This window comes from Anoplopoma fimbria, chromosome 22 (assembly GCF_027596085.1).
Source record: "Anoplopoma fimbria isolate UVic2021 breed Golden Eagle Sablefish chromosome 22, Afim_UVic_2022, whole genome shotgun sequence".
Lineage (NCBI taxonomy): Eukaryota > Metazoa > Chordata > Actinopteri > Perciformes > Anoplopomatidae > Anoplopoma > Anoplopoma fimbria.
Genome location: NC_072470.1, coordinates 5,113,441 through 5,139,375, shown reverse-complemented (window position 1 = coordinate 5,139,375; position 25,935 = coordinate 5,113,441). Strand labels below are relative to the sequence as shown.

Genomic DNA, 25,935 nt, shown 5'->3' with positions numbered 1-25,935 from the left:
ATTGTAAATATCATAATTATTATCATATTATTATAATTATTATCATATTATTATAATAATATAATGAAAAAGTCATTAACGCGCTGTGTTTGTGTTTGCCATGTGGTTTGTGGCGCATGTAATACTCACCTATCACCAACGTGCTGGCGGGGCTTAATTTAAACCCATCTATTTTAATTGCGGATCCTAAACCCCGCCCCCTAAGAGCTCAGCTCCGGCGGCCGCTGCACCAGTAAAGGAGCGTGTCCCTTTAAGTCGCTCTCAGCCAATCAGCGCCGTCAATGCCTGTTCCATGGATGTGTTTGTGTGGCGGCTGCTACGAGCGGGGCTACACGGGCAGTATGGCGGAGGAGGGCAGTGTGTGCGAGGTAGACGGGCTCCAGAGACGACTGCAGGGTGTGTTGAGCCGCCATTCAAGTGATGAAATACGGGCAGATAGTCAGCCTTTCTGCTCTGACTTCTGCAAGGTAAGAAGTTGCAGCCAGGCTTGTTGTCGGAGACATGTTAGCCGACTCCCCTCCCCCAGAACGGGGCTAGCTTTAGCGGCTAGCATTAGCAGCTAGGCTAGTTAGCACCCAGCTAACAGCTAGCTCACGAGCAGTAGCTGCTTTAAAAACAAATATATAACCACGAGGCTCTGTGGACATTATGTTTGACAACCCAGCTGTATATTCAGGTGGTGTTATCAAAGCGTCAGGGTCGGTAAAGCAGTCATATTTGCGTTATGATAGCTCACTGCCGAGCTAGCGAGCTAACAGTCTGAGACAGCTAGCCCAGAATTTGCCTGCAAGTGCGACGACTGCACAACTTTTTTTTTTTTTTTTTTTTTTTTTTTTTTGCACGTCCCTCACATGTTTGGTAACAATACATTGGCTTAAGGTTGTTATGCAAATAGTAGCATGCTTTATGGAGTATGTGGAATAAATAAATCTGGTTAATTGTCTTAACCAGGTGGTCATGCATCTGTGAGTGTATCTTTTGCAGTAATAACCTTTTTATGATTGTGACATCATTTATGTCCTCACACCCTGAGGTTTAGTGCATTTACATGTCTTGGCATTGTTGGTGAATCTTGGACTGTCACTGAAGAGATACACAAATATAGTTAAGACTAAAAACAAACTGTTTCCTGTTGACAAATCCAGATTGTTTTGCTACTGAGACTCAAACTTTAAATTCGAGATTTAGCTCTGCATGAAAACACAGTTTCATCAGCATTTTTGCAATAAAATAAACTGACAAACTGAACTTGCAATGCGTCAAAACTTGCTGCAGATTAGTTTCATAGAGATGTAGTTTTTGGACAAAAGCCTGGGTGCAAATTGTTGACATTCACTGGATTCCAGTGGAGCCCCAAAATGATGCCTTCTCCACCATTAGAGGGCAATATAAGCATGTTGTATTTTAGGGATTTCACAGATCAATTGTTAATATTGTGTAAAGGAGCACTAAATGATATATATTAATTGCACTGTAATAAAAGTGTGTTTATGTTGTCTGCACCAGGTGTCACGTCACTTTACAATTGGTACTTTGATAAAGCAATATGATAAAAGTTGTTTGGCTCAGACATGCAGATTATTCTTATGTGTTAGTTGCTGTATGTGTGATCAAGATAGCATTCTGTTATCTCCTGGTGTTATAAACCTGGTCGTCGGGCTCCAAGGTTTTAAAACGACAGTCCAAATCCCAAAGATATTAGATTGACCATGTCATAAAACTGAGAAAAGTCGGGAATCATAATATTTGAAAGGCTGAAAACAAACTTTCAGCCTTTTTACTTGTAACTTGAATCAAAAGTTTGATTTATCCTTTCAGCTCCAATTGGTTGCTATTGGTAACACTGCATAAATGCCCCGAAGTTGAGCCATGTTGCTATTGCATCACCAAAGTGCCTTCAACTGCAGTTAAAACATCTAATATCACCGCAGACTTAAACATGCTAAATGGTACAGACGGTTCATTGTCCTCGTACTCTTGTCTTTATTTTGTCTTTTCTTTGTGCAGCTGGTGGAGGACTACGCCTCTCGCTGGCAGGTGCCGCTGCCTCAGCTCAGGATCCTTGAGATAGCTCTCCGCTACTTCGCTCAAGCCTCCACCTTCTTCACATCAAACTGTGATCATGTGCTCCACACACTCAGCAGTCTGGCCTTGTAAGTACAGAGACTCCTCCCTAAAGACTCAAGTAATTGCCACAGATTTAACTTGCTGCCAAATTATTGATACATAATCTTGCACCAGTCATGACTTTTTTAAAGTGTGATTGGAATTAATTTCTTAAAATAACTATCTGAATTTGCACTAGGCGATAGAAGCACAATGTGCTAATGACACCAGGCTTTCATATCGTAACTCCCCCTGCTACCATCTCTCAATCTCTTCACTTGAAATATCTTGAAATATCTTCTTTGAGAGCAAAGTTTAGATGATTGTTGAGGTAAAACCTCTTCTTCTCAACCACATTTGCTGTGGCTACGTCTATGCAACTGGTTAACCTTCATGCTAATCCACTGATGTTCACTTTAATAGTTTTACCATAAAATAATGTTGTTTATTTAGCAACACACATAATGTGTTCTCGGCAAATGAGATACACACCATATTTTACCGTAATGTTGTTATCTCTCTTCCTCATCACTCATGCTAGCTAAAATTTAACCAGTAGTTATAGCTAAGAGCTAGTTGGCAGTGGGACTGTCTTGACAGGGGCATTGTTAAAATGTCTTGTATGAATCATTGTTCCTGAACAAAAGACATCCAAATTTTCTTCTATGCAAAAACCTCTCATTTTGAGATTTCCTTAAGAAAGAAAGAACACTGGAAGTATCTCGTACTGTTGTGTTCTTGTTCCTGCTTTGTTCCGTTTTGCTTCGCTGTCCAAGTTTCACATCAGTTTAATTCTGAATAAATGAATGAAACCTTTTATTGCCCCTTCGGGAACTGGCCTTGCACAATGTGCCCTTGGAAAAGCACACATAAAACATTAGACATCACACACCCCCTGGGAAAACACACTGGATCTTGATATGACATTAATAATAGACTTTTGGTTTTTTTATTAAACAAACGACTATGAAATAATCAGGGTAAAAAAAACACAAAACAATACGAGTATTCACATTTACAATATTTAAAACCTTTGTTTTAATATAATTTTCAACCATCTCTGTAATAGTCTTGTATATCTGGAGACAGTTGATGGCAACGTTTATGGAATTGAAAGTCGATTGTGTTCCTTGGCTTGAGCAAATAAATTTGTGAGCCAGGAAAAACCCTGGAGTGCTGCCAGCTGTTAACCTTCGTCCATCCATGAATCCTCCGTCCCGTCTCCCTGAGGGTTTCCCCTCAGCTTTCCAATTAAGTGCATCTGCCTCTCTAAACCTACTCAATAACTTTAATCTGCGTATTCACAGAAATGCAATTCTTTGTGTGGATGTAAAAACACTGGCTTTAATAAACTGTACTTTAAATGTGGATTTGTAAATAAAAGCCAAACAATTTTGATCTCCTCACAGGAGTGTTTTTGAGTTGCTGCTGTTCTTTGACCAGAAGGACTTCCATCAGGAGCCACTGAAACACTTCACTGTTACATTCCAGGTGAGCATGACGTGCAGATCATCTTCTCAACAGAACAATGTTGTTCCCCTTCAAAACTGTTGCTTATTTAAAACCATTCAGAACATTATAGTAATACAAAATGATGGTTCTCTTAATATATTCAAAGAAATACTAGCGATTTAAGAACCTATTTTGTCTTCATTGCTCTCTCAGGAATGTCACTCAGCGCTTGCGAGCCATCAGAATGTTCACTTGCTTCAGGTGGAGCGTTTGGTTCGGGGTGGTGGGCCTTGGGCTGGCCCAGCCTTACAGGCAATCCTCAGTGAGTCCAGTTTACCTCAGAGTGAAGGTAGGTGACTTGGTGTTATGCATCAGTAGTAGCAATACTGATTTCAAATGCTTCGAATCAAATTTGTCCTCCAAAGTTATCTAAAAAACTTTACTTAAAGATAGTTTGATCCTTGTTTCTTTCCTACTAATCTCTGAAGCAATGTCAAAGTAAACTAAAACCATATCTCTCTCCTCTTCTTTCTCGACTGTACCTCAGTGGACGGGTGCATCAGCTCTGAGCTGCCGGTGTTCTTTGAGCTCCGGGTGCGCTACCTCTTATCCCGTGAGCGGGTCAGTGAGGCCATGGCCCTGGCTAGGTGTTGTGCCCGGCATCCCACGGCAGGACAACACTTGTTCTTCCTCCAGGTCTACCTCACGTGGCTTTTCAAAACCTCACAGCATGACCACCTTCACAAAGAGGTGGGTGGAGTGAAAAAAACACACAATTTTCCTCTCTGTCTGTTGTATTTGTTGCTTAGCTACCACAATTATGTTTGAGAACTATTTGTGGCTGAAAAGGATGCTTTCCCTGTCCTCTGTTTTTCAGGTGGCTGAATTAAATGGTAAAGATGCAATTCACATCATCTGTAGTTTGGAGTGTGAGGAAAAGGATGAGTTGCTGTTGGACCTCAGCCGAGCTTTCCTCTCCCAGCAGCTGCGCAGGGGAGACATGTACTATTTGTGGTAAGTGAACTTAAATCTAATGCTAATGTAATGACAAGTCAGTGTATAACACCTACTCAACACCCCCCAATTAAGAAAGAATTAAGATCTTTTTTCTGCTTTATTTCCAGTGATCTCGTCTTCATATGGAGTAAACTTCACAGTCGGTTGAATACATCCAAGCAAGCTCTACTTGAGGAGAGTCATCAGCTGATGCTGTCTGCCACCAACGTCAACTCAATCTTCCCATTCATCAGAGCCATACTGCAAGAGGTGAGAGAACTGCTGTGTATATATATATATATTTTTTATTTATTTATTTGAGTTGATTTGCACTGAATTGATATTTAATCTTTTTTTATTTATTTCACTAGCTGGGTGAAGATGGTATCCAGTTCTGCGTGGAGCTGTGTGCTAATGCCTTGGGGTCTTGCCTTCCCTGTGACGTCAACACCAAGTCCCTAATCTACAAAACCATCGCTGGCCTGCTACCCAATGACCTGGAGGTGTCCCGGGCCTGTGCTCTTCTTATCTTCTTCCTCGAACGCACTGTTGAGACCTACAAGCTGGTGTACTTTCTTTACATGCATCCTGATCAGGATTACCACGTGGAGTATAGCCCCATCAGAAATCACGTTCGCTTTGAAACCCTGCAGGTAGAGCACCTTTTTAAACAAATCGTGACATAGAAAAGGCATGTTGACAGTTCAGACAAGCGTCGTTGCTTGCTTATTGTGGTATTGAACATTTTCTTTTCTTCCTCTCCTCAAGGTCTTGAAGAAGGACCTGTATTTTGACCCAGAGTTTTGGAACCTCATAGCTTTGCGGACCAACTGTTTGAAGCTGCTGAGCGAGAAGGTGGTTAGTAGTGCCCTGGAAGAGATCATGGATGACAAATGGATCCAGAGCTATTGCGCCAAAGAACCCGCTTCATCAGCATGTCAGAAAGGAAGTAAAGGGGCGGCAGCTAGAAAGCGGCACCACAAAGAGGACAGACGTCATAATGAGGATACTGACACCACATCCAAGAAAATAAAGGATGGCCAAGGAAAAACACGACTACATGACCACACTGTAAAGAAGAAAGGCAGCCAAGGGTCATCAAAACCTGGACCTTTGAGGCGTTCATTTTGGCAACTAGACAGACTACAGGACAAAGTAGCCGTTGGGAATGGAGAACTTCGACGCACTACGAGACTCTCAGAGAAAAACCCACCGAAACGGAGGATTAGACAACCCAAGTGGCTTCTTGAAGACTCAGGAACTCTCGGAGAGAATAATGTTCATCCAAAGATCAAAAAGCATGGGTTGAAACATCAAAAGCACCATGGATCCAGTGTTGTAAGCCGGTCAGAAACTGTTGAGCTCAAGAACAATGCTCATTTAATGGCAAAGGAAAACGGCGGCAAGCACCAGAAGGGGTTTTCATTGGACTCACATAAACCATCTACTCTTCCTCAAGTAATCCTTGAGCTCTCCCTGCCAGACAATGAACTGATGGGAACGTTTAATGAGGACACTTGCAACAGACCGAGAGGTTTCCCTCAAGTGCTTCTTTACAGACCGACGGTGAAGGTTCCTGCCAAGTCACAAACCGTGAAGACTGTGCATCGCAAAGAGGTGATTCTGAGAGCGCGGGATGCGCCCATGTTTGTACAGCAGTTGCACTGTTATGCTCGGCGGCAGAAAGGGAAAGGTATTGGACCCAATATCCAAGGCTCAGTATCAACAATAACACGCTCCTCAGTGCAGGGAAGTCCTCCGAAAGATCAAGAGAGAGAGCTCTGTGACAAACCTGCTGCTGAGATTAAAGGTGGAATTACCCCTCACACAGAAGAAGCAGCTGATGTTACAAAATCCTCAGCACCCGAAAAAGTCCCTGAAGCTCAAACTACAAAAGCAGGCTCACGAAATACATTTTCAGGAAAAGAGCTCTCTGAGAAGTCAGCTGCTGAGATGAAAGTAACAAAGTCGTCACAGACATCAGCAGCAACTGAAGTTACAGAAGCCCCAATGTTAGATAAGGTCCTGCAAGCTCAAACCATGGCTTCAGCAAGAGAGCTGTGTGACGGGTCTGCTGTTGAGATGAAAGTCACAATTGCCTCAACAGCAAATAAAATGACTCCATCCCGAGGTTTAGATAAGGTCTCTAAAGCCGTTAAAGACGCTTCAAAAACCACAACTCCAGCTGAGGTTTCCCAAACTTCACCTGTTGTCAACAATCAGATGGAAGTTCTTGATAAATTCCCTCCAGTCTCAAATATGGCCAACATTTCAAGCATTGGAGCTGCTGATCCCACGCCCTCACAGTCTCAAGATGTCCTCAGAGATGGGAGGCAAGAACTGAAGTCACTCTCTTCTCAGGCTAAAACTAGTAAAAATCCTGGTGCCCAAGCAACAGCAGACTCCCCAGAGGAGCTCACTGCTGTCGGCAACAGCCTACCTGGGGTGGACGTTACAGAGGTTTCACCCAAATTCCCAAAAGGACATGTGCCTTGTGAAAATGACACAAGTGGAAGAACAAAGGACACTATTTCCACAGATCAGGACAGTATAAATGACATATCTGCTCTGACGTTAGTGACAGAAATGGTTACTGAACTTGCACCTGACTCACGTGCTCGAGATCTGGAGAATCGCAAACAGCCAGCACCAGAGGACGGTACCTCCAAAGAGCCAACATCTGGATGTAAATCCAAAGTTCCTCACAAATTACGAACTACCTCCAGCTGTGCCGCAGTTGCTGATGTGCAAGTGAAGGAGGAGAGAACTCAGGATTTTGATCCAGAAACATCTGAGGACAGTGAACTACCAGAATCGGAGGAATCCAAGTTGGAGTACTGTTGTACTTTCTGCAACAAGGTCTTTAAGGGAAGTCGTGTCGTAGAGCATGCTATGTTCCATTATCGTAGGGATGAGTGCATGTTCTGTGGGACGATGTTCAAAGATGATCTTCTGGCCATGATGCACCTGTCCAACCATATTGAGAAGCTGAAGAGGATCAAAGAGTCAGAGGCTAACAATGCCCATGAGACCAAAGATGTCCCCACATGTAAGACCTCTGCCAAAGCTAAGACCACAAACGTGTCTTCTGGGCGCCGTAGTAGTGGGAGAGCGAGGAAATCTACAGAGTCTCCTAAATCAACGAGCCTTTCACACTCAACCCCATCTGGGTCCAGACAGTTGAGATCCAATGGCAAGCCAGTGGATGAAAAGATACAAAACCCATCAAAGCACCTTCAGAGTAAAACTCCAGTACACAAGGTAAATGGGCACATTGGCAAAAAGAAAGACATTGACGGAACGAAAAGGGATGCCGTGACCTTGGAAGCTAAACCGCCACTTAAACAGCAGGAGATCTATCGAGAAAGAACAACGGATGGAGCTGTAAACTCAAGGTTGCAGGAAAACCCAGATACAGAGATGGATTCCTCTGAAACATCAGCACAGGGCGACAAAGGGTTCAGCTGTTCCAAGAAGAAAGAATCGTTGCAGAGCCTGAAGACAGCCACCAAACAAAGAGAGAAAGTAGTTGAGGATAAACATGTGGAGTCACAAGAGAAGGTTTCCTGTCCTGTGGAGGGTTGCAGCTGGTTTACAGACCTGTCAAAGAAACGCGTTGCACTCCTTTACCACGCCATCGAAGATCACTATGGTGAGGTCAAACCTTTAGAAGTGGCGTTCCGTGTAGGAAACGGCAAATGCAGTAGTTGCATGAGGGTTATGTGGAGTTTCGAACATTTTCAGCACCACGTTGAGCGACACAGACTCTCTCCTCGGCATCCTTGCCTTCATCGGGGATGTACTGCCAGGTTCAAAACTGGAATGGAAATGAGACGCCACGCCAGGAGGCACAGTCCGCTGCAGGCATTGTGCTGCGTCCCTGGTTGTTCTCATCTATTTATTTGTCTCTGGGCGCTGAACCTTCATGAAAAAGAGCACTATGCTTCCAAACCCACTAAACCAGACAAGAATGCGGACGAACAAACGGGTGACAAACGGGACAACACGCCGGATGGAAAGAAACAACCGGATCATAGTCTAAAGGATGAAACTGCTACCACTGCTGTAAACACCACTGAGAGTGTAAAGGCTGCTCGGAAATTAAGAGGGGAAGCTACACATAACTCATCTACAGAAAAACTAAATTTGTTGAAAGAGGAGTCGAAAGAGCAAAATGAGACCAAGGATTCACATGTCTTGAAGAATCTTTCTAACAAGGACACCTCCACACAGCCCGCTGGCCCAAAACTGAGATTAAGGCAATCGATAAGAAAGGTAACAAATGCAACCAAAAGTCACAAAGTCATCTCATCATCGTTGTTAAAACAGAATATCAAGGCGAGGCACAAGTTCAAGAAGAAGCAGGTCAAAGGAAACGCAAAAGGTCCGAAGAGAAGAGGGCGTCCTCCTAAATCAAAGGAAGCGGTGCATGATGAAAATACTACTGCTGGTCAAAACAGTGTCCCAGAAAAAACTGCACTGCTCGCAACCCCCCCTAAAGCAGCAGAGAGCTCAAATGTGAGCGACGAGCCGAAAGAAGAAGAAGAGCAGGTCACAGATGAAGTAAAAACTACAGAAACGTCAATTAACAAATCAAAGTCTAAGAAATCAATGAACAAGCAGATGAAGAACAATCACGTCAAACAAAAGGGGGTTTCACATAATACCCCAACAGCAAACAGTTTAAATCAATCAATCAGCACCACCTCAGCAGACAAAACACACAAGTTAACAGCTAAGAAACTACATAAAGTGAAAGGACGCTCCACTCCGAAAGAAAGTCAAACGGCTTCTTCAGACTCCAGCAAGTCAAGGAAGCACAAGGTTACAAGCGGCGAAGGCAACTCAACGATTGCCAAGAAGAAATGTCCTGTCAAAGAACCAGAAGGAAAAGTAAAGGCAGAAAACACAGACTCTGCACAAAGCGGCTCAGACTCTGTTTCTGCTGTCCCAGCTAACAGTCTAAATGAGAGAACTGCACCACCAGCCACCTCAGGAGAGAAAACACAAGAGGTAACGGTAGAAAAATCAAAGAAATCACCCATGAAAACAGAAGGACAGAAAGAAAAGAGTGCTAACAGTGCTTCTTCAGACTCAGGCAAGACAAAAAAGAAGCACAAGGATATAAATAAAGAGGACAAGAAAACACTAAAGGGAAGACAGAAAGATGCAAGCAAAACATCTGCTTTGAAAAAGGAAGCCAAGTCGAAATCTGTAGACCAACAAGTTGAGGCTAAAGCAGCAGAAGAGAGCTCTCCTGATGTGGAAGGAAAAGCAAAAGAAGAAGCAACAGATTCAGCTCTTTCCTCCGTCCCTGCTGCCACAGATGGCATCTTAAATGACGCGACTTCTCCACCCACTGCCACTGAGGAGAACACACAGCAGGTAACAACAAAGGAAAAATCCAAGAAATCCCATATCATGAAAAAGTCAGACCCCAACGAAGCAAGTAAGAAGCGCAAGAATGTTCATAAAGACGGTGACACGAAGATTGTCAAGAAAAAACGCAAAGATCAGGGAGCTCGTTCAGCATCTGAGAAGCCTGAAATGTCAACAACTGACGTCCCACCGCTCGCCGAGGTGAAAGCAGAGTTACTCGCTGAGGGTGAAGAGGGAAAAACACCACCATCTACAATTAGCAGCCCTGGTTACTCCCTCATAAAGAATGGACAAGCAGTAAAAGAAGAAGCTAAATCTACAGAGCTAATGGACGCTCTTGCCGTGTATAGCAACAGGCCGTACATGCGTCCGCCGCCTACAGCGTACCTGGATGAGAAGTACATCACCATGCCAAAACGAAGGAAGGAGCTGTCGTCTCAGAGGAGTCTCCCTCCTCAGCAGGCCTCCATGACGAAGCCTCTGCAGAGACAACGGTGTGTCAACTGTTTTGCTACTTTCAACAGTGCTGAGGATCTGCAGAGTCACCTGCAGCTGCAGAAGTGCTCAAACCTCTTTGGATTCGACTCTGATGACGAGGGTGAGTCTTCATTTATCGATGATTATTTTTTGGTTTTTTTTTACCATCTGTGATGGTAAACTTGCATTTAATATTCAACATGTGACTGAGAGATCCATACATAGACTTCACATAGTCTCGTCATGTCTGCTGTTCCTTTTACACAGACATCGATTTGTCTCTGTTACTACTTCTGCTTCCAGCTAAGGGGCGGAGCAATAAGACCCCCCCCCCATTCGGTGTCTGTACCTTTTTTATTAAGGAGAGAGCTTTAAAGACACAATTCAAGTGAAGCCATTTTCAAAGGCCGGAAAGAAATTGTCTTGCGTGTTTCGCGTCAGCTGATTGGCCTTTTAAAGAGACCACCAATCAAACTATTTAGATTGAAAATATGTGGCTTAGTCAATTCAATGTCAATCACTGGTATTAAGGCAATAGAAGCCAGCGTTGCACTGATTTCCTCCCCATTTCAATATATCTTCTGTTAATGAAATTGTATAGTCCTCAAATGTAATACACCCCTCAATTTTCCAAATTCTACTAGACAAATATTGTCCTGTATTGATGCCTATATGTTAATAAATGCAAGCACAGAAGTTGAATTTGTTAAACCATCTTATTAGATAGTTTTGTCATTATTCTCTTTTTCTTGTTTCAGGTAACGGTTTAACATGTCTTATAGAGTCAAAGTGAGTTGACGTTTTGGATCCATAACATGCTGACCCCTGGACCTGAATGGAGCCACCGGACGGACCATACCTCGACAGATCAGGGCTCTCTGGACGACCCGTTCATTACTGTGGGCAACAACGCGTTCATCTGGAGACGGAGAACTGAAACGGGTCACCTGACTTTCACTGCAGCATGTGCCTGTAACGTAAGGTCCACAAGACATGAAACAGCCAATCGAAATAAAAGGGAACTGAACTGAATCCCAGTCAGACCGTTAGCAGAACAGCTAGTACTGAAGTGCCTGCTCTGGAACCGCCGTGCTGTTTCCAGCTGCTTCACCTGGTATGGAGATTAGGAATTGTGGCTTAAAGTCTGGACTCTTGAAAGCTGTGAAAAAAACAAAAAACACTGACGCAAGACGACTAGGCTGCTCCTGCTATCACTAGGAAACATGTTTTTCACATCAGTAAGCCATATAATGCCATTGTTTGCTTTTTGCACTCATAAGATTTCTCAATTTCTTTCTGCTTAAACTCTGAGTGATGGGGATTGTACGACGACTGAGGCATCTAACAGTCATGCTATTTCAACATCTCATGGTTGCATATGAATTTCTAAACTTGGAAAAGTTGCTGTATCAGAATCTTATTTGGAGAAATGTTATGTATAATTCTTGTTTAAATACTAATTTTATGTCTTATATCCCTATGGGCTTTATTAGGTCTGTGCTTGTCCTCCCATTGAGTAACCAGTAGAGGGCACTGTGCACCAATCTCTGTTAACATTAATTTTTTCCTCCTGCAAAGCAGAAGATGTTATTTTTTGCTCTTCTTTGCAACAGAATGAATTCTTCATACAAAGCTGCTCCACTGTATTTATCACTGGAGGGACTCGAGAAACGGCTTCTCTTCCATTCACATCCATCACGCTGTATTTCCTTTAGCAATAACTACTACCAACCACAACATTTTGCCAGGTTCTGTCATGACCGTGTTGAGTTTATTATTCGCTGACCTTCGGGCTCGTATTATATTTTCTCACTTAAACATTAATTTTAACTTGACAAAACTTGCTAAGACCTTTAGAAACTCTCAAATACAACCACAGTTTTAAAGTGTTATCGGGAGGCCGCACCAGTCCTTCATGAGCAGCAGCAGGTTATATTTATTTATCTTTTATTTTTTATCTTTTGTAAATATATGAAGAGTTTCAATCGCGTATTATATAAGGTGGGTGTTGGAGCCAGGGGTTTATATTTTGTTCTTGAAGTAAAAATAAAATCTTATTTCAAACGGCATCTATTCCGCCTTTTTAAAATGATCTATGATACACTGGAGAGGTGTGTGTGTGTTTTCATCAGAGGAATGAGCAGTTTATTCCAAAAGGAAGGAATATATTGCTTCCGTTCTCTGGCAACAGATAAGGCATGGCAGTACTGGACGGTGCTGCAGAGGAACAGAACATATTGAGTTATGCAGACTGATCACTCACAAGATAAATCCTCACCTCGTGACCTCACACCGATGCCAACGTTTGCAATCCACCAGGTGAAACTACTTTAAAAGATAAAACCAGAAAGAGGACCCAAATTGCCAAATGTGCATTCCCCACCATATGTTTTAGCCATGATGTTGAAATATTTGAATTTAAATGACATTTTCCTTATTTGAAAAGGAGCTGCACTCAGAGGACCTCCGTCAACTGGAGCCTCTCGCTGCCTGAAACCTCATGGACATTTCAGGGTAATTTTTTTGACAACATGAGCACAATGTGTAGCTGAACTGTTGTAAGTAGAGCAGACAAAGTGGATGTTAACCCTGCTGAGTTTAAATCTCTTCTGCTGTTCAGGCATTCTGTACTAAAACAGACAGCTGAGGCTTGATGACTGGAATAACCTGGGCTGTTAATCATGCACTGGAATCAGCTAATGATGCAGACGGTAATGAGGTGGTTTGAAAAGACTGACGGTCACGAGGACCAGACAGAAAAGTGATCTCTCTGTTTCCCATCTGAGTCAATACTGTTTATTGTGCTAGACGCAGACAGAGGAAGAGAGGGGAGAGAGGGAGAAACAGGAGAAACAGGAGACCACATGAAGAGTCAAGTTCCTACCCACAGGTGTGGCACTTTCAATACATCGTCATTTGAAACATGAACAATGTAACATGTTCTTCTAACGCTCTAGTTTCAAGGAAAGCTAACTTTTTTTTAAAGGAGCATTGACACAATCTTTGTATTATTTTATTTATTATATTTCAAGGAAAAAACAACATACAAAACAACAACATATAACTTGTCGTGAATTTTTACGACATTATTTTAATGTTTTTATGGATAAAATTATAATACAAATATTATCCACATAAATTCCAATACCTGCCGCCAGACAAGGGTGATTATATTTAGAGAAAACATTACGGAAAATTTTAAGCGAGACAGTAACTTTTAGAGTAAATAAATAGCACATTGTAGCTCTTAAAAATGAAAAGTTTAATTCATGGGCAATAAAAAACACAATTGCTCAGTTCAGTACATTCAGGGGTTTTGCTGCTATAGCCTTGGTAGCAAATGGTGGCTGATTGTTCTCTTATATATAAAGGAATTTTAGCTAAACGCTAAACAGTAGTTATCTAAACATGTTCAGCATGTAAGCATCATTCCACAATTGTCATGTGTAGCCACAGTGGCCAGTATTAAGCAAAAGTTACATAGTGTTGCTTTAAATGACAAAATTAAGTAAGTCATTTTGTTATTTAAAAAATATATATAACATACAGTAGATGCTTTTTATATTTCTCAGAGGTGGTCGCTGCCAGAGTACCCTAAAAAACAAAAAAATGATTTAACATAAACAAAACAGGGACACAAAGATATCAGTATTACAAGGAACTTAATCAATACTTCATAACTACTATAAATATTTAACAGCCTTAAAACAAATTTGCTCTACATCCATGAAGCACAAACACGACAATAATCTTTTAAGCTGCATTGTATAGGCTAGAATTGATCTTGCAGTGCAGGCAAATGGACAATTTAAAACACAATTCAAATTCACCATAATAATTAAAACTGCACATGATTTTCTCTTCAAAATATCACTTTTAAATATGAAAAAGATTTAAATATTTACAAATAATATTACGTAGAGTGTGTAAAGTTAAATTATTTGAAGTTCAAAGAGCAGCGCTTCAGCAGAGGCAATTAGAAACTGGAGGCTATAATAGTTGTTTGTTTATATCAGCGTTTAATTAAACAGGGTCTGCTGTTAAACCTCTTCTCTCTTAGAATTAGAAGGCTGAAGCTAAGATAGTTATGTAAAAACAACAACAGCATGACTGAGCCCTTTCAGTATAGTTGTTACAAATCTAAATTTAGTGTTGGAAACAGCCTCTGGTAGTCTGAATGTATCGAACAAACATACTGTCAGTATTTCCACCTCTGCTAAAAGAGGGAATATGAGGCCCCCCGGCAACGAAACATTACATGACTTCTGCAAAATACATCCTTCAACCTCTCAAACATCTCATGACTCAAGACTGCAAAAAAGCCTAAAGCTTATATATTCTTTTCAAAAAAAAAAAGAAGCATGGAGTCGGGTCTGTTATTATTTTATTCCACTTTCCATTTCATACAGTCTCGATTTGTGTCTCTGCAGCATGCCGGTGGTTCAATATCTTGCTCGAACACGTTGCAGCGGGGATAAGCGCCGGCTCTGCGTCTGATTGGTCCATCCTTGCCGTCGGGAGTTTTGGTAAGTGTGATTGGTATTATAAGTGTCAAATATACTCCAAGTTTTACTGCACTCAGGGGGCTGTTTTGGCCTTTTTGTTTCTCTGACAACCACTCCTTGTTTCTTTGGTGTCTGAGCACAGACAGAATTATAAAACTCCTCCAAATGCTGCTGTTGTAATCCAGTACATGTCCAGGTGTAGTTCCACCTTCCCATCAAGAGGCACTTCTTCCTTAATTCCCCCTTTCTTTTAAGGCCAAAAGCTTTCTATCCTCCTGTTGAAGGTCGATAAACAGCTACGCCTGCAGTCTTGCTCCTCTGCCTGCCTGTGATTGGTTAATTCCACTCAGGCCTCATGAAGTTTGGGATGCACTGGCAGACCTGGTGGCTGTAGTAAAAACCAGTCTGGCACACACGTCTGGGCTTTCTGCAAGGCAACCTGTAACAACTAGACAGAGGTGGAAGAAGGAGGAGGAAAGTAGAGGAAAAAAACAGAGAGGAGATGGTGAATATATGAAAGGAATTAGAATCAAAGTGCAGTGAAAGGAGGATTGGAATAGAATATTTTTCAGGGAAAGTGAGGTTGAGAGGAACAGAGGAGAAATAAAAACAAGACTCAGGGGAGATTATACTCTCTTGGCACGAACACTATCAATTATTCAGATCCTCACATCCCTTTTGGATAAAAACCCTGATTCAGGGCGCATCAAACGATTCTGTGCGTGAGAAAAAAAAGAGGGAGTAATGCTCGAGAGAGGGGAAGAATATGGCCAAAATGTTTGGAAACTCTCATCTACAAAAATCACAGTCGGTGTATTGTCTTCTGTGCACCACCTCCTGTGACCAGATGTTGAATCCAACTTAACGAGAAGAAAAAAGTCCAAAAAATGAAGTATTGTGCATATTTTGTGCATACTTCATTCTCACTAGCTAGTTTTAATTTAATAGACCAGTTTGCAACCTTTGAATGTATCTGTGCTTGTTAAGAGTTTAAAAAACCTGTAAATTGGTTGCTAGGAAAGTGTGTGTGTGTGTGTGTGTGTGTGTGTGTGTGTGTGTGTGTGTGTGTGTGTGTGTGTGTGTGTGTGTGTGTGTGTGTGTGTGTGTGTGTGTGTGTGTGTGTGTGTGTGTGTGTGTGTGTGTGTGGCTATCCCTCATATCAAAGCTCATGTCTGCATTAATGTTTTTCCTTGCCATCTGTCTCTGGGGTCTGATGGCGGCTCTGCTCACTGTCATCAAGTTCGCCCCCGTCTGCCTCTCTGCAGGCCTCTCGGGGTCAGAGGGAGGTCGGGCTCTTGCGTGCTGGCTGTGGGAACGGCGACACGCATGCGATACACGCACACACATGCAGCTGAGACCGCGAGGTTGAATGTTTAGTACACCATGTGTCCATAAAAGGTCATATTGAAACATGCGAGCTCAAGCAAAGTTGTTCTTTTTTGCGTTTGGAATGTATGACATGTCCATTGAGGGTTTGCTTGTTTTCTCCCCCTCTAGCTCCCTGCCTCTCACAGCACTGCTTCTCTTTCCTCACCCCTATTCTCTTGCAGAGATCCCAGGGTAAAGACGTGTGATGGCAGACAGCAGCCCGGCAGACAGGACCAGTTTGCCCAGTATAAGCCACTGGTTTAGGTAAATTTAAGTGCATTTGAATTTGGGAAAATTGTTGTCTTCAAATGGAATTTGCTTTCTTGTTTGTAGCTACAGTTCCAAGAAATTTGAGCTTTGAAGAGTGAACTAATATGTATAGACGCAAAAGAGACAGAAATGGTAACAATCAGGCATTATCAAAACACACAAATATCCATATAATCACTAAAGAAAGTACACGTTTACCAGTATAAAACCTGTCGTGCCTATAGTTATGTCACTATTGCCAGTGCCATTCAATACATTTTCATTCAATGCAATGAAAGTGTTCATATTAATGGCAAAAGCAGAACAGCTGGAAGTTTTCAGGAACTGCTGGTTTAATATCAGGTCCTGGAATTTTCTTTAATTTTTGCAACTGTAGAAGTAGGAAAAGAGGAACCAGTAACTTCAATGAATTGTTTTCACACAACCTGTAAACGATTAATGCAAGATACAATAAAGTACAAGACTAATGTTATATCCTATGAAAAAGATAGATAATGACTTGTTTTACTTTATAGACCCAGAGTGTGGATTCTTAGGATAACTTCACCCCCAAATCTGCTATATCCTCTGTTTTCTTTCCTGTTTCCACACAGAGAAAAGACTGCAGAGCTGAGAAATTCAGTGTTTTGCTCTAGGAGGGTTTAAACCAGGACGAGGAAAGACCACCAGCCGTCTTGTACGCCTACCTGCAAGAGTTGGGGTTAAACCTCTTGCCCTGCCGCAGACACGACTTCGCACTCTCTCTGCACTGACACAGGCAGGTGTCGGGGTTCAGGGGTTGATTCCCGGGACACTCTGCAGCACACACACAGCCGCACAGCTCCTCATCCCACCGCTGGCCGGGGGGGCACCACTTCCCCTCACCTTGACCTTCACACTGACATTCACCTGAGAGAAAAGAGAAAGTTTCATTACAATGAAATCTGAACTATTAGATATGGGTTTGTGCAGCTCTGCCTTTGTTGCTGCCAAATATCTGTTGATCAGGTTCTGACTTGTTAGATATTTGCATGTAGAACTACTTTCCCGAAAATTCCCTTTGTCTGTGTTTATCAGTTCTGGCTCCATCTTGCCTGGTTGCTTTCAGATTGACAAGCCTTTTATCAGCAAGGTGGTGTATTCACAGTAAATCGATCCATGTGAAACCAGAGAAAGCCACAGAAAAAGTGGTATTTTTAACCACCTCTTCACAAAAAAAGAGGCCCACAATTGGCATCAAGTATGAGAACCTATCTTGTAACTCTCTCTCATTGGATTTCACCTTATATTCATTTGTTCTTTTTTTACATTCTCTAAAAATTCATGACTTCTTCTCTGACTCTCTTGAAACCCTCCTTACAGATGTTGTGGTCCAGTTTCCATCCTGGATCGCAGCTGTCCTCGGTGAGTCCATTTCGACAAACACACTCGCATGTGGACTCGTGCAGGACCCTGTTGGGCCCACAGAGAGCCAACAGACCTGAGTCCAGCGCCTCTGGAAGCCATGTGGAAAAAAGGTCAAATTTATTGAGTTAGTCTTTCTGCAGCCACATCATTCACAGATTGCAACTGATTCTAATCATTCACTCTCTTTCCCATCGGTATCTATGTTCAATCAACAAGGTTAACCAGTTTATTTTTAGAAAAAAGGATAAGAAGCTGGAAATTGAAGGCACTGTAGTTCACTACATGATTATACAAGTGAAATACCACAAAGACTCTTTCACTTCTCATGTAACAGTTGAATAAACATTCCCTCGGGGGGAAAAGTCATTCCAGATAATTTGCTGCCTATGCATCATCATCATCATCATCATCATCCTCATCATCCTCACCAGGCTGTGGTGGTGGAATATTTTAAGTCATTTCTTTACCAAAATCTGACGCAGTGGGGGTTTAATGTGTAGCCACATTTTGGATGACTTTGCATTTTTACTCAGAGCTTTTCAGTTCTGTTCACTAGCATTTAAAACCACAATTTTAGAAATAAAAGCACATTTATTCAATCAGATAACATGTTTGGGGGGGAGGGTGTTTGTGCTCTCCACACTGCAGGGTATTCCCACCAAACTCTGCAGGTGATCTATTTTCACTACCGTCAGTGAAAACACCTGGTGTTGTTAAAGTCTCTTTCTATATCCCATCCTGAACTTGGTGCTATATAATCACACTATTCAAACCCCTCACACATGAGTTAAACCCTTTTCTCTGACCAGGATTGACTTAAAATATATCCAGGGTTTCTCAGAAAACACACAAATATTTGAAAAAGTTGAATAATTGATCTTAAATCTTCTTAAGGTCCGTCTTAACGTACACTTACCTGTTTCTCTCGCAGAGTAGTTTATGGCGTCTGTAGAGACACACACACAGTTCACTGGATCCCATAATGACCCGGAGGCACAGGGAAGGTCGGGCGGGGAACACCTGCACAGACACACATATTATAAACTCACGGAAACGTGACGAATGACTCAGAAATGTGTGTAAACACACACCCACACGCACAAACACGTCACTCCTCGCTCCCACTCACAGGTTATCTGTGGCGGCTCGTCTGATGATGGAGTGGAGCGGACGCTTGGAGAGGCATTCGCACGAAGTGTGGTTGACGAAGGTCACCATGACGACGGAGCGATCCATCCTTGGCGGGGAAAGTTCCATCAACTGACAGGAGGAAAGAAAGATGAAGGTCAGAGATGTTTGTGTGTGTGTGTGTGTGTGTGTGTGTGTGTGTGTGTGTGTGTGTGTGTGTGTGTGTGTGTGTGAACATAACTGTAGAGTGTTTAATAAATGTATATTTATTTCCCCTTTTTCCTTCTTCTTCTGTCTTTACAATAATACTGGTTGTTATGAAGTGTTTTGGCTGACGTGCAGATGTTGATGTAATAATTGCAAGATTGTGCAACTGTGCGTGACTCTCGACTAGATGTCCAGTTGTAGCCAGAAGGGTGTCCAACTGAAGTAGGGGCGGGTTGTGATACAGACGAGCTCGTTACACAACTGGGTAGATCTCTTTCAGTCCTCTATCCTGAGGCAGTTTGAGGCGGGAGAGCAGAAAAATACCAAGACGACCTTGTAATGAGAGTGAGTGTTGAACAACTCAAGTGCTGAGACGTGTCCGACATGGGCATAAAGACAGCTCAGGTACCAGAGAGAAGCCTGCCGCACCGCTCACCGTCTTGTTGACAAGCGCGTGACTCGTGTTGGTGCAGTAAAAGGCCTCGTTGTTGCAGCACCCGCCGCACCGATGCAGCGCCACGCAGTGAGGGAGGAAGAACTGGCTGGTGGATTCTGGGTATTCTTTGGCGACCTCGACACACACCTCTCTGGGCTGGCACGAGGTCCGCCGGATCTCTTCTAAGATGACTGAAAGCATATTTGATTAAGTAACTGATACAAGATGGCTTTAAGGTTATCTGTTATTAGAGGTTTTAGGAAGATGGTAGAAAAGATTTAACCAATAATGCGTCTAATATTCATTTTAAATCCAACCTGGCTTCCATTTATTGCATTAACCAACTTCTATCCGTCTCCATAAATCAGTCTTGGATCCTAAAGACTGACCTAACTGGAGTGTTTCATAGTTGTCTGGTAATATATAGGCTCAGAAACTGTTTTCATTTCACATTTTGGGAATAATCTCGTTGTTTACCTCCCAGAGTCCCGTCCACTTTGAACGCAGCCTCCCCCGTCCACAGATCCTCATCGGCAGAGTGGGCTAAGGGGCTCGCTGAGGAATAAGCTGGGGAAGAGGAGGCGTGCCACGATTTCCTTGTCAGGCACTGCTGAAGCAAACTGTATTCAGGGTAGAGAAGCTGTAATAGCTGATCCACAGTCGTCACTGACTCCAAACTGGGCTGGTCGTCTGACAGTTCTGGAGCCTGGAGGACAAAAAAGAATCAAACTGACACGTGACTTAAATGACAATATTCAGTACTTTGTGTGTGGCCAGAAAATGTTGTTATCGAAGGTAACATTACTAATAGGGGGAGGAAAATCAGTTTAAATATGTCTCTCTCTTCATATTTTGAAAAGTTAGAGTTGGAAGATTTGTGGGTTTTCGGAGGAAAACTATAATATACTGTAGAATTTACAGTGTAAGCTTTGCTGGTTTGAGCTGGATAAACAGTGAATACCTCACGCGGCTACCAATGTGTTGTAACATGTTGCTGTTGGCTACTGTTAGTTATTATGGGTATGTGTGTCTCCTCCTCACCTACATACACAAACACACACACACACACGCATTGTTGCAATTGAGTACACGAGGAAGCTGCAAAGTCTGCGTTTTCTTTCTGCCTTATTATTGCCGGTCTTGCTCTTGTTTTGCGGTTCCCTTTCAAACATTCAGAGTTATGTACTTAAAACAGAGTCACCTGAGGCAACGAGATAAAATTGGAGACGCTGTGATCTGACCCAGTTTACCAACATGATGGAATTTTTGTTTTACATCTGTTAGTGATTTTGGTTGTATATCAATCTTTTTTTTCCCTGGTATTCTTCCTAAAAGGTTCTACGTGTAAGATGTGGCCAGAATTTTTTGTTGAATTTTACACATTCTTGCTCCGCTGTTAGTTAGTAGTTGGCTAGTTGGCTTTTTTAATAACATGACTCATGACTGTAAATCCAGACTGGATGGACCCAGTAGTAGAAGAGAAATGAGGCCCCTTTTTGTTGAGAGCATGTGGCCAGACATTACATGGTGCACCTTTAATGTACTCTGCATGACAAGTCTCCTACATAAGACCTTCTGAGGAGTCCTTAAACGCAGCATTAGGCCTGCTTAAATGGACCAAACAGACTCTGGCAACCACCATATTATTATTATTATTATTATTATTGTACAGAGATTACTTAATGTGCTGGACCAAGTCTATGCAGGAAATCTCAGTTTACTGTAGCTCCATAAACCATTCCCGCTGTGAGTCATCCCCATAATGATTTTTCTGCCGTCATGATAGATGACTCCACTCCGTAGAGATACGGCAGATGAAACATTACTTGTGTAACAGAGTGGCTGCTGGATCATCTGTGGGGACTAAATGTCAGCTGGGAGTCGGCTGTTTGATCGTCACATATTAATTCTTCCTCCGGGGAGTGAGCGTAGTTGTTTAGTTTCCCAGGCTGAGAAGGAGCAAACTGGTACAGCTGGCATCACCCAAACAGAAACCAGATCTCCGGCGTTATCAGTCCCTCCATCTATCTCTCTCTCTCTCTCTCCGTCTCACATGTCTCAACATATGTGTAAGCTGTGACATCACATGTGAAATAGTATTTGTACAAGACCATATAGAATACAAGAGGCTACAGTTGTGCTAGTGGCTCTTTGAGGATGCACAGCAGTGCTTTGACATCAGCATGCTCACATGCTACCATGGTGACATTTAGCAGATATAATGGCATGCAAACATTTGCAGGCTGCTGTTACTTTTAGGGTGAAGTACAGGCTGCAAATGCCAGTATATTTTTCCTTAAATGTCACTGTTTAACATACATATTTTCTGAGAGTGTATCTTTTTTTGGGGGCCAGATTTTGGTATTCGCGCTCAGCCAATTAACCACCTAAGCCTCCATAACTGTAAATAGTTTAGACACACAATCTATTATAACATTGATGGACAGTTGGGGGATCTTCTCTCTCTTTCTTTGAAATTCTCACCAGATTTCCTCTTTTTTTCTCTCTCTCACTCTTCTTTGTGTTGCTGACATGAGGTCATCGCTGTGGGACTATGAGGTCATGACGGACGAATGACCAGTGCTCTGGGGTCCAGCATCAGATACTGCTGGCACACAGACACACGCACATGCACACACCCATGCATTCGTCTCTCACTCTTTCTTCCAGTATAAGCATGTTATGTCTGAAGCTAATGTTACGCTCAAACACACAATTTTACTCCTTTAAACAGTTGATAACAAGCTAGTACGCCAAGATATGTGATTGGGATTCATTCATTCAATTCCAAGAAGATTGTATTACTTATTTCAGCATAAAAAGAAACCAGTGAGAGTATCATGACACGCTGCATGACACATTGTAGAATTTCCCCAGAAAAGTAGTAAATTGTTTCCTGGTTTGCATTTACAGTAAAGGAGACATTTGAAATCAAAGGAGGTTATGTCGCTTCCACAGAATTGTGCCCATAGTGTCGTTGGAACTGACGTCATAGACAAATGCTGTGACTTTACAAAAAAGGAAACGTGTTTTGGATTATCCGAATATTTATGTTTCATGATTTAATGTAAGGAAAAGGAAGTGATTTTATAAGCTGGGGCTGACATTAGAGTCCCTTTAACCCCTTTAAAGGGCAAGTGTGTACGATTTAGAGTCATCTAGCGGGAAAGTTGCAGAATGCAACCAACAGAAACTTTCCCGCGTGCCAAGCGTGTAGTGTTTGGAGTGTTTTACTAGTCGATTGAGTATATGTTAATTGTGACAATATACATCATTAGAACATATATTTAAAAAAAAATGAAATAGGTAAAACAAAACATTGCAGCTGGTGTTGTGGATGACTTTGTTAACTCTCTGTAAAGCATCATCGTGCTGCAGTCTTTGTAGATCTACGTGAAGCTTTTTATGGTGTCTATCATAATATTTAGCTAAATGAGCTACTTTACATTAGTTTTGATAATTCTTCTTACATCTGGTTCTGGTTTGGGCTGTTGTTGCACTGAAATGTAAATGTATATGCTGACGATATCATCTTGTGTGTCATCAGATGATCAGCTCTAATGCAAAACAGATTACAGTCTGTTTGTGACCAGTACCACACCTCTATTATCAATTCAGTGTGTGCAGCTGTTGAATGCAACCAAGTGTATTTATTGTGCTATACTTAAGTACAAATATTTAAATGTTTTTGTTTCACAAGAGCACAGAGCTTGAATATCCCTTCTCATGACCTTGCTCTTGAAAATCTGAGACATTACAGTGCTATAAAACAAAAAATCCTTGTACCGGAAGAAAATAGACAAAACATCATACAATCCTTTCTACACTGGATTAAAGAGATATTGTATGTCTACCCTTCACCCACTGGATGGATCATTGTATGACTGAATTGACTGTTTTATACACTGTTTGTTTTCAGGTCTCTCTCATAAAAGAGCTCTTGTCCTCAATGAGACTTCCTGAATAAACAGAGATTAACTAACAGTATTATTCTAATAGATATTCTGTTATTTGTAGGTTCAATGTTGGTGGAACATGCAGCTCAAAAATCTCCCATAGGTGTTCAGATAGAGATCTAGTGAAGGCGATAGGGTGTGATTCAAATGATCTTTCACCTGTATGTAATCAATAGTAGACACAAATTCACAAGCTGTGGAAGTTAGTGAAACTCCTCAGTAGTTTGGTCTAAAAAAAACAATGAGGTTTTATAGATGATGGGGGAATTAAATGTCTTACCTCAGTGCCCATGTCTCCAGTTTGGTAATAGTCCGAATAGTCTTGTCCTGAGCCCAAATTGCTGAAATTAAGCATCCATAGGAGCAAAGCTGGTATCCACATAGTGAGGAGATGGAGAGGAGAGGAGATACCAGGGCAGAGGAAGAGGAAGTTAGTGAGGTGAAAGAAAGTGAGGGAGGAGAGGAAGGAAAAAGGAGGAGCAGGAGGGTATCACAGACTCGGCAGGTATCTCTTTGCTCCTCTCTTCATTCTATCCTGGGACGAAGTTGCTCTTCCGGCGCAGGTTGTTTGAAGTTGGGAAATCAGATGAATAAAACATGATGAGGAAATCGTCTCCTCTTCTCGGGCGGCAAGCGCAGCTCCTTTTTTTCCTTTACTTCAGAGGAGGTCTTTCCTTGTGCTGAGTCTCCATTCTCACTGTTTTTAGATTTGATGTCAGGTGTCTGTTTGCTTTTTTTTATCTCTGTATGTCCTTACTGACCTTCAACTTAAAATGATTTCTTATTTTCAGGGTCTTAATTTTCCGACTCTCCCGTTTTCTTTCCAGCCTTGGTAGTCTCTGTCAGCCCCTTCTCCTTCGCCCTTCACACTCTCCTTCTTTATCTTTATTTTCTCTTCACACAACAGCTGTGCTCTTCCCTCCCTCTCTCAGATTATCCCTGCCTCTTTATCTGTCTCCTGTTTCCTCCTCGTGAACCTCCGGGGCAAAGCTCTGTCTGTCTCTCTCTCTCTCTCTCTCTCTCTCTCTCTCTCTCTCTCTCTGGACTTTTTTTTTTTCTCTGTCACAACTTTTTCTGTCAGGCTGCCTGATCCTTTTAGAAGCATCAAAGAGAAAGAGAAAAAAAAAGAGGGAAGAGCTTTTTTTCCCCAAATCCTGTTTGTTTAAAAAAAAAAAGTAGTAGCAGCAGGTTTAAAAGAAAAAAGTCTAACAAGCGTGAATGTGCATCCTGCTTGCAGACGTCCTGGTGGAGTGAATGAGAGAAAATACAAGAATGGACGGATTGTATCTTGTGGGCGGAGTGAAAGATTTGAAGGAGATGATTCTGCGTTATAGCTGATTATTCTAGCACACTTCTTTTTATTCCCCCAGAAATTGCAGGCTATACAGTGTCTGCAGAAGCAGGCAGCGCCTTGGCACCGACACACTTCCTCTTATGCCATCTTCATCCTTTTATGTGGTTTAGATTCACTGGAGAGTCTATTTCTGCTCTTTAGAAGTTTCCAAAAAGGCGAATAAATAGGTCCAACTGTCAGTTATGAAATTAACCTTGTTCCTTACCACTCTTTCCTTTTCTCACTGATTCGTTATCTTGAGGTCTTTGTCCGTCCATGTTTGTAATCCCAGGTAATGTGAGCAGCTGCCAGTAAGACTTAAAAATGGTGTGTGTTCAGTAGCAGCCAGCGATGATGCATGTGTGAGTTACTTAACTGCCGCTCTAAGTGCCTTTTTATGAGCTGCTAATACCTTTGCGGTCTCTCTCTCTTTCTCTCTGCTGTTTCTGGTTTATGTCAGCTGTCGCCAACTCCTGCTGGTTTCTCTATTTCCCTATTTCAATGTGCTCTGGCCTCTGCGTGAGAGACGGACAGACATTAAACCACAAATTTGGTTTCACACACCTGCAGCTCCGAACACCTTCTCTGCCTTAAGTCATTCACACGTCATCAAGCTCCATCGTTGTCTTCCTCCCTCCCCCCCTCTCGCCTCTTCTCTGGTTCTTTCTCCCTCTGGTTTTGCCGTTCAAGGTCTTAAAAATGGCAAACTTTGCATACCTCCTTAACTATACTGCCCCAAGGCTGTGGGCAGGTTTGGATGAGGAGAGGGAAAGGGGAGGGCAAGAAGAGGTGAGCAGCAGCAGGAGCTTTGTCTAAATCATGATGTCTTTTTTTCCCCTCTCTTTCCCAGGGCAGAGCAGTTACCGACAACTGTAAAATAAATTATGGGGAAGACGGACAGACAGACAGACTGGAAAAGAAGGAGAGGAGACAGGA

At 42.2% G+C, this 25,935-nt stretch overlaps 2 protein-coding genes across 2 annotated transcripts; one reads left to right on the top strand and one right to left on the bottom strand.

The window, feature by feature from the left end:
* The first annotated feature begins 318 nt into the window (after positions 1–318).
* Positions 319–12,473, top strand: LOC129111861 (uncharacterized). Its single transcript, XM_054623996.1, has 10 exons — positions 319–467; positions 2,008–2,153; positions 3,516–3,597; positions 3,772–3,907; positions 4,106–4,308; positions 4,436–4,572; positions 4,683–4,824; positions 4,926–5,207; positions 5,323–10,531; positions 11,169–12,473. Exons 1-10 carry the CDS (start codon positions 342–344, stop codon positions 11,201–11,203), a joined length of 6,498 nt encoding a protein of 2,165 aa, XP_054479971.1. The 5' UTR covers positions 319–341; the 3' UTR covers positions 11,204–12,473.
* A 2,778-nt stretch (positions 12,474–15,251) lies between these two features.
* On the bottom strand, positions 15,252–24,129 carry LOC129111975 (vascular endothelial growth factor C-like). Its single transcript, XM_054624146.1, has 8 exons — positions 23,947–24,129; positions 20,188–20,416; positions 19,711–19,901; positions 19,069–19,199; positions 18,856–18,959; positions 17,893–18,027; positions 17,240–17,441; positions 15,252–15,363 (listed from the first exon to the last, which is right to left on the bottom strand). Exons 1-8 carry the CDS (start codon positions 24,046–24,048, stop codon positions 15,252–15,254), a joined length of 1,206 nt encoding a protein of 401 aa, XP_054480121.1. The 5' UTR covers positions 24,049–24,129.
* Positions 24,130–25,935: the final 1,806 nt, after the last annotated feature.

Bases quoted from the DNA above. Each gene is read 5' to 3' on its own strand.
- LOC129111861 (XM_054623996.1), top strand. From the start codon at position 342: ATGGCGGAGGAGGGCAGTGTGTGCGAGGTAGACGGGCTCCAGAGACGA. The intron at 3,598-3,771 runs GTGAGCATGACG...TTGCTCTCTCAG, and splicing joins ACTTCACTGTTACATTCCAG to GAATGTCACTCAGCGCTTGC. The intron at 3,908-4,105 runs GTAGGTGACTTG...ACTGTACCTCAG, and splicing joins CAGTTTACCTCAGAGTGAAG to TGGACGGGTGCATCAGCTCT.
- LOC129111975 (XM_054624146.1), bottom strand. From the start codon at position 24,048: ATGTGGATACCAGCTTTGCTCCTATGGATGCTTAATTTCAGCAATTTG. The intron at 19,902-20,187 runs GTAAACAACGAG...ATATGCTTTCAG, and splicing joins AGTGGACGGGACTCTGGGAG to TCATCTTAGAAGAGATCCGG. The intron at 17,442-17,892 runs GTAAGGAGGGTT...CTTTTCTCTCAG, and splicing joins GAAACTGGACCACAACATCT to GTGAATGTCAGTGTGAAGGT.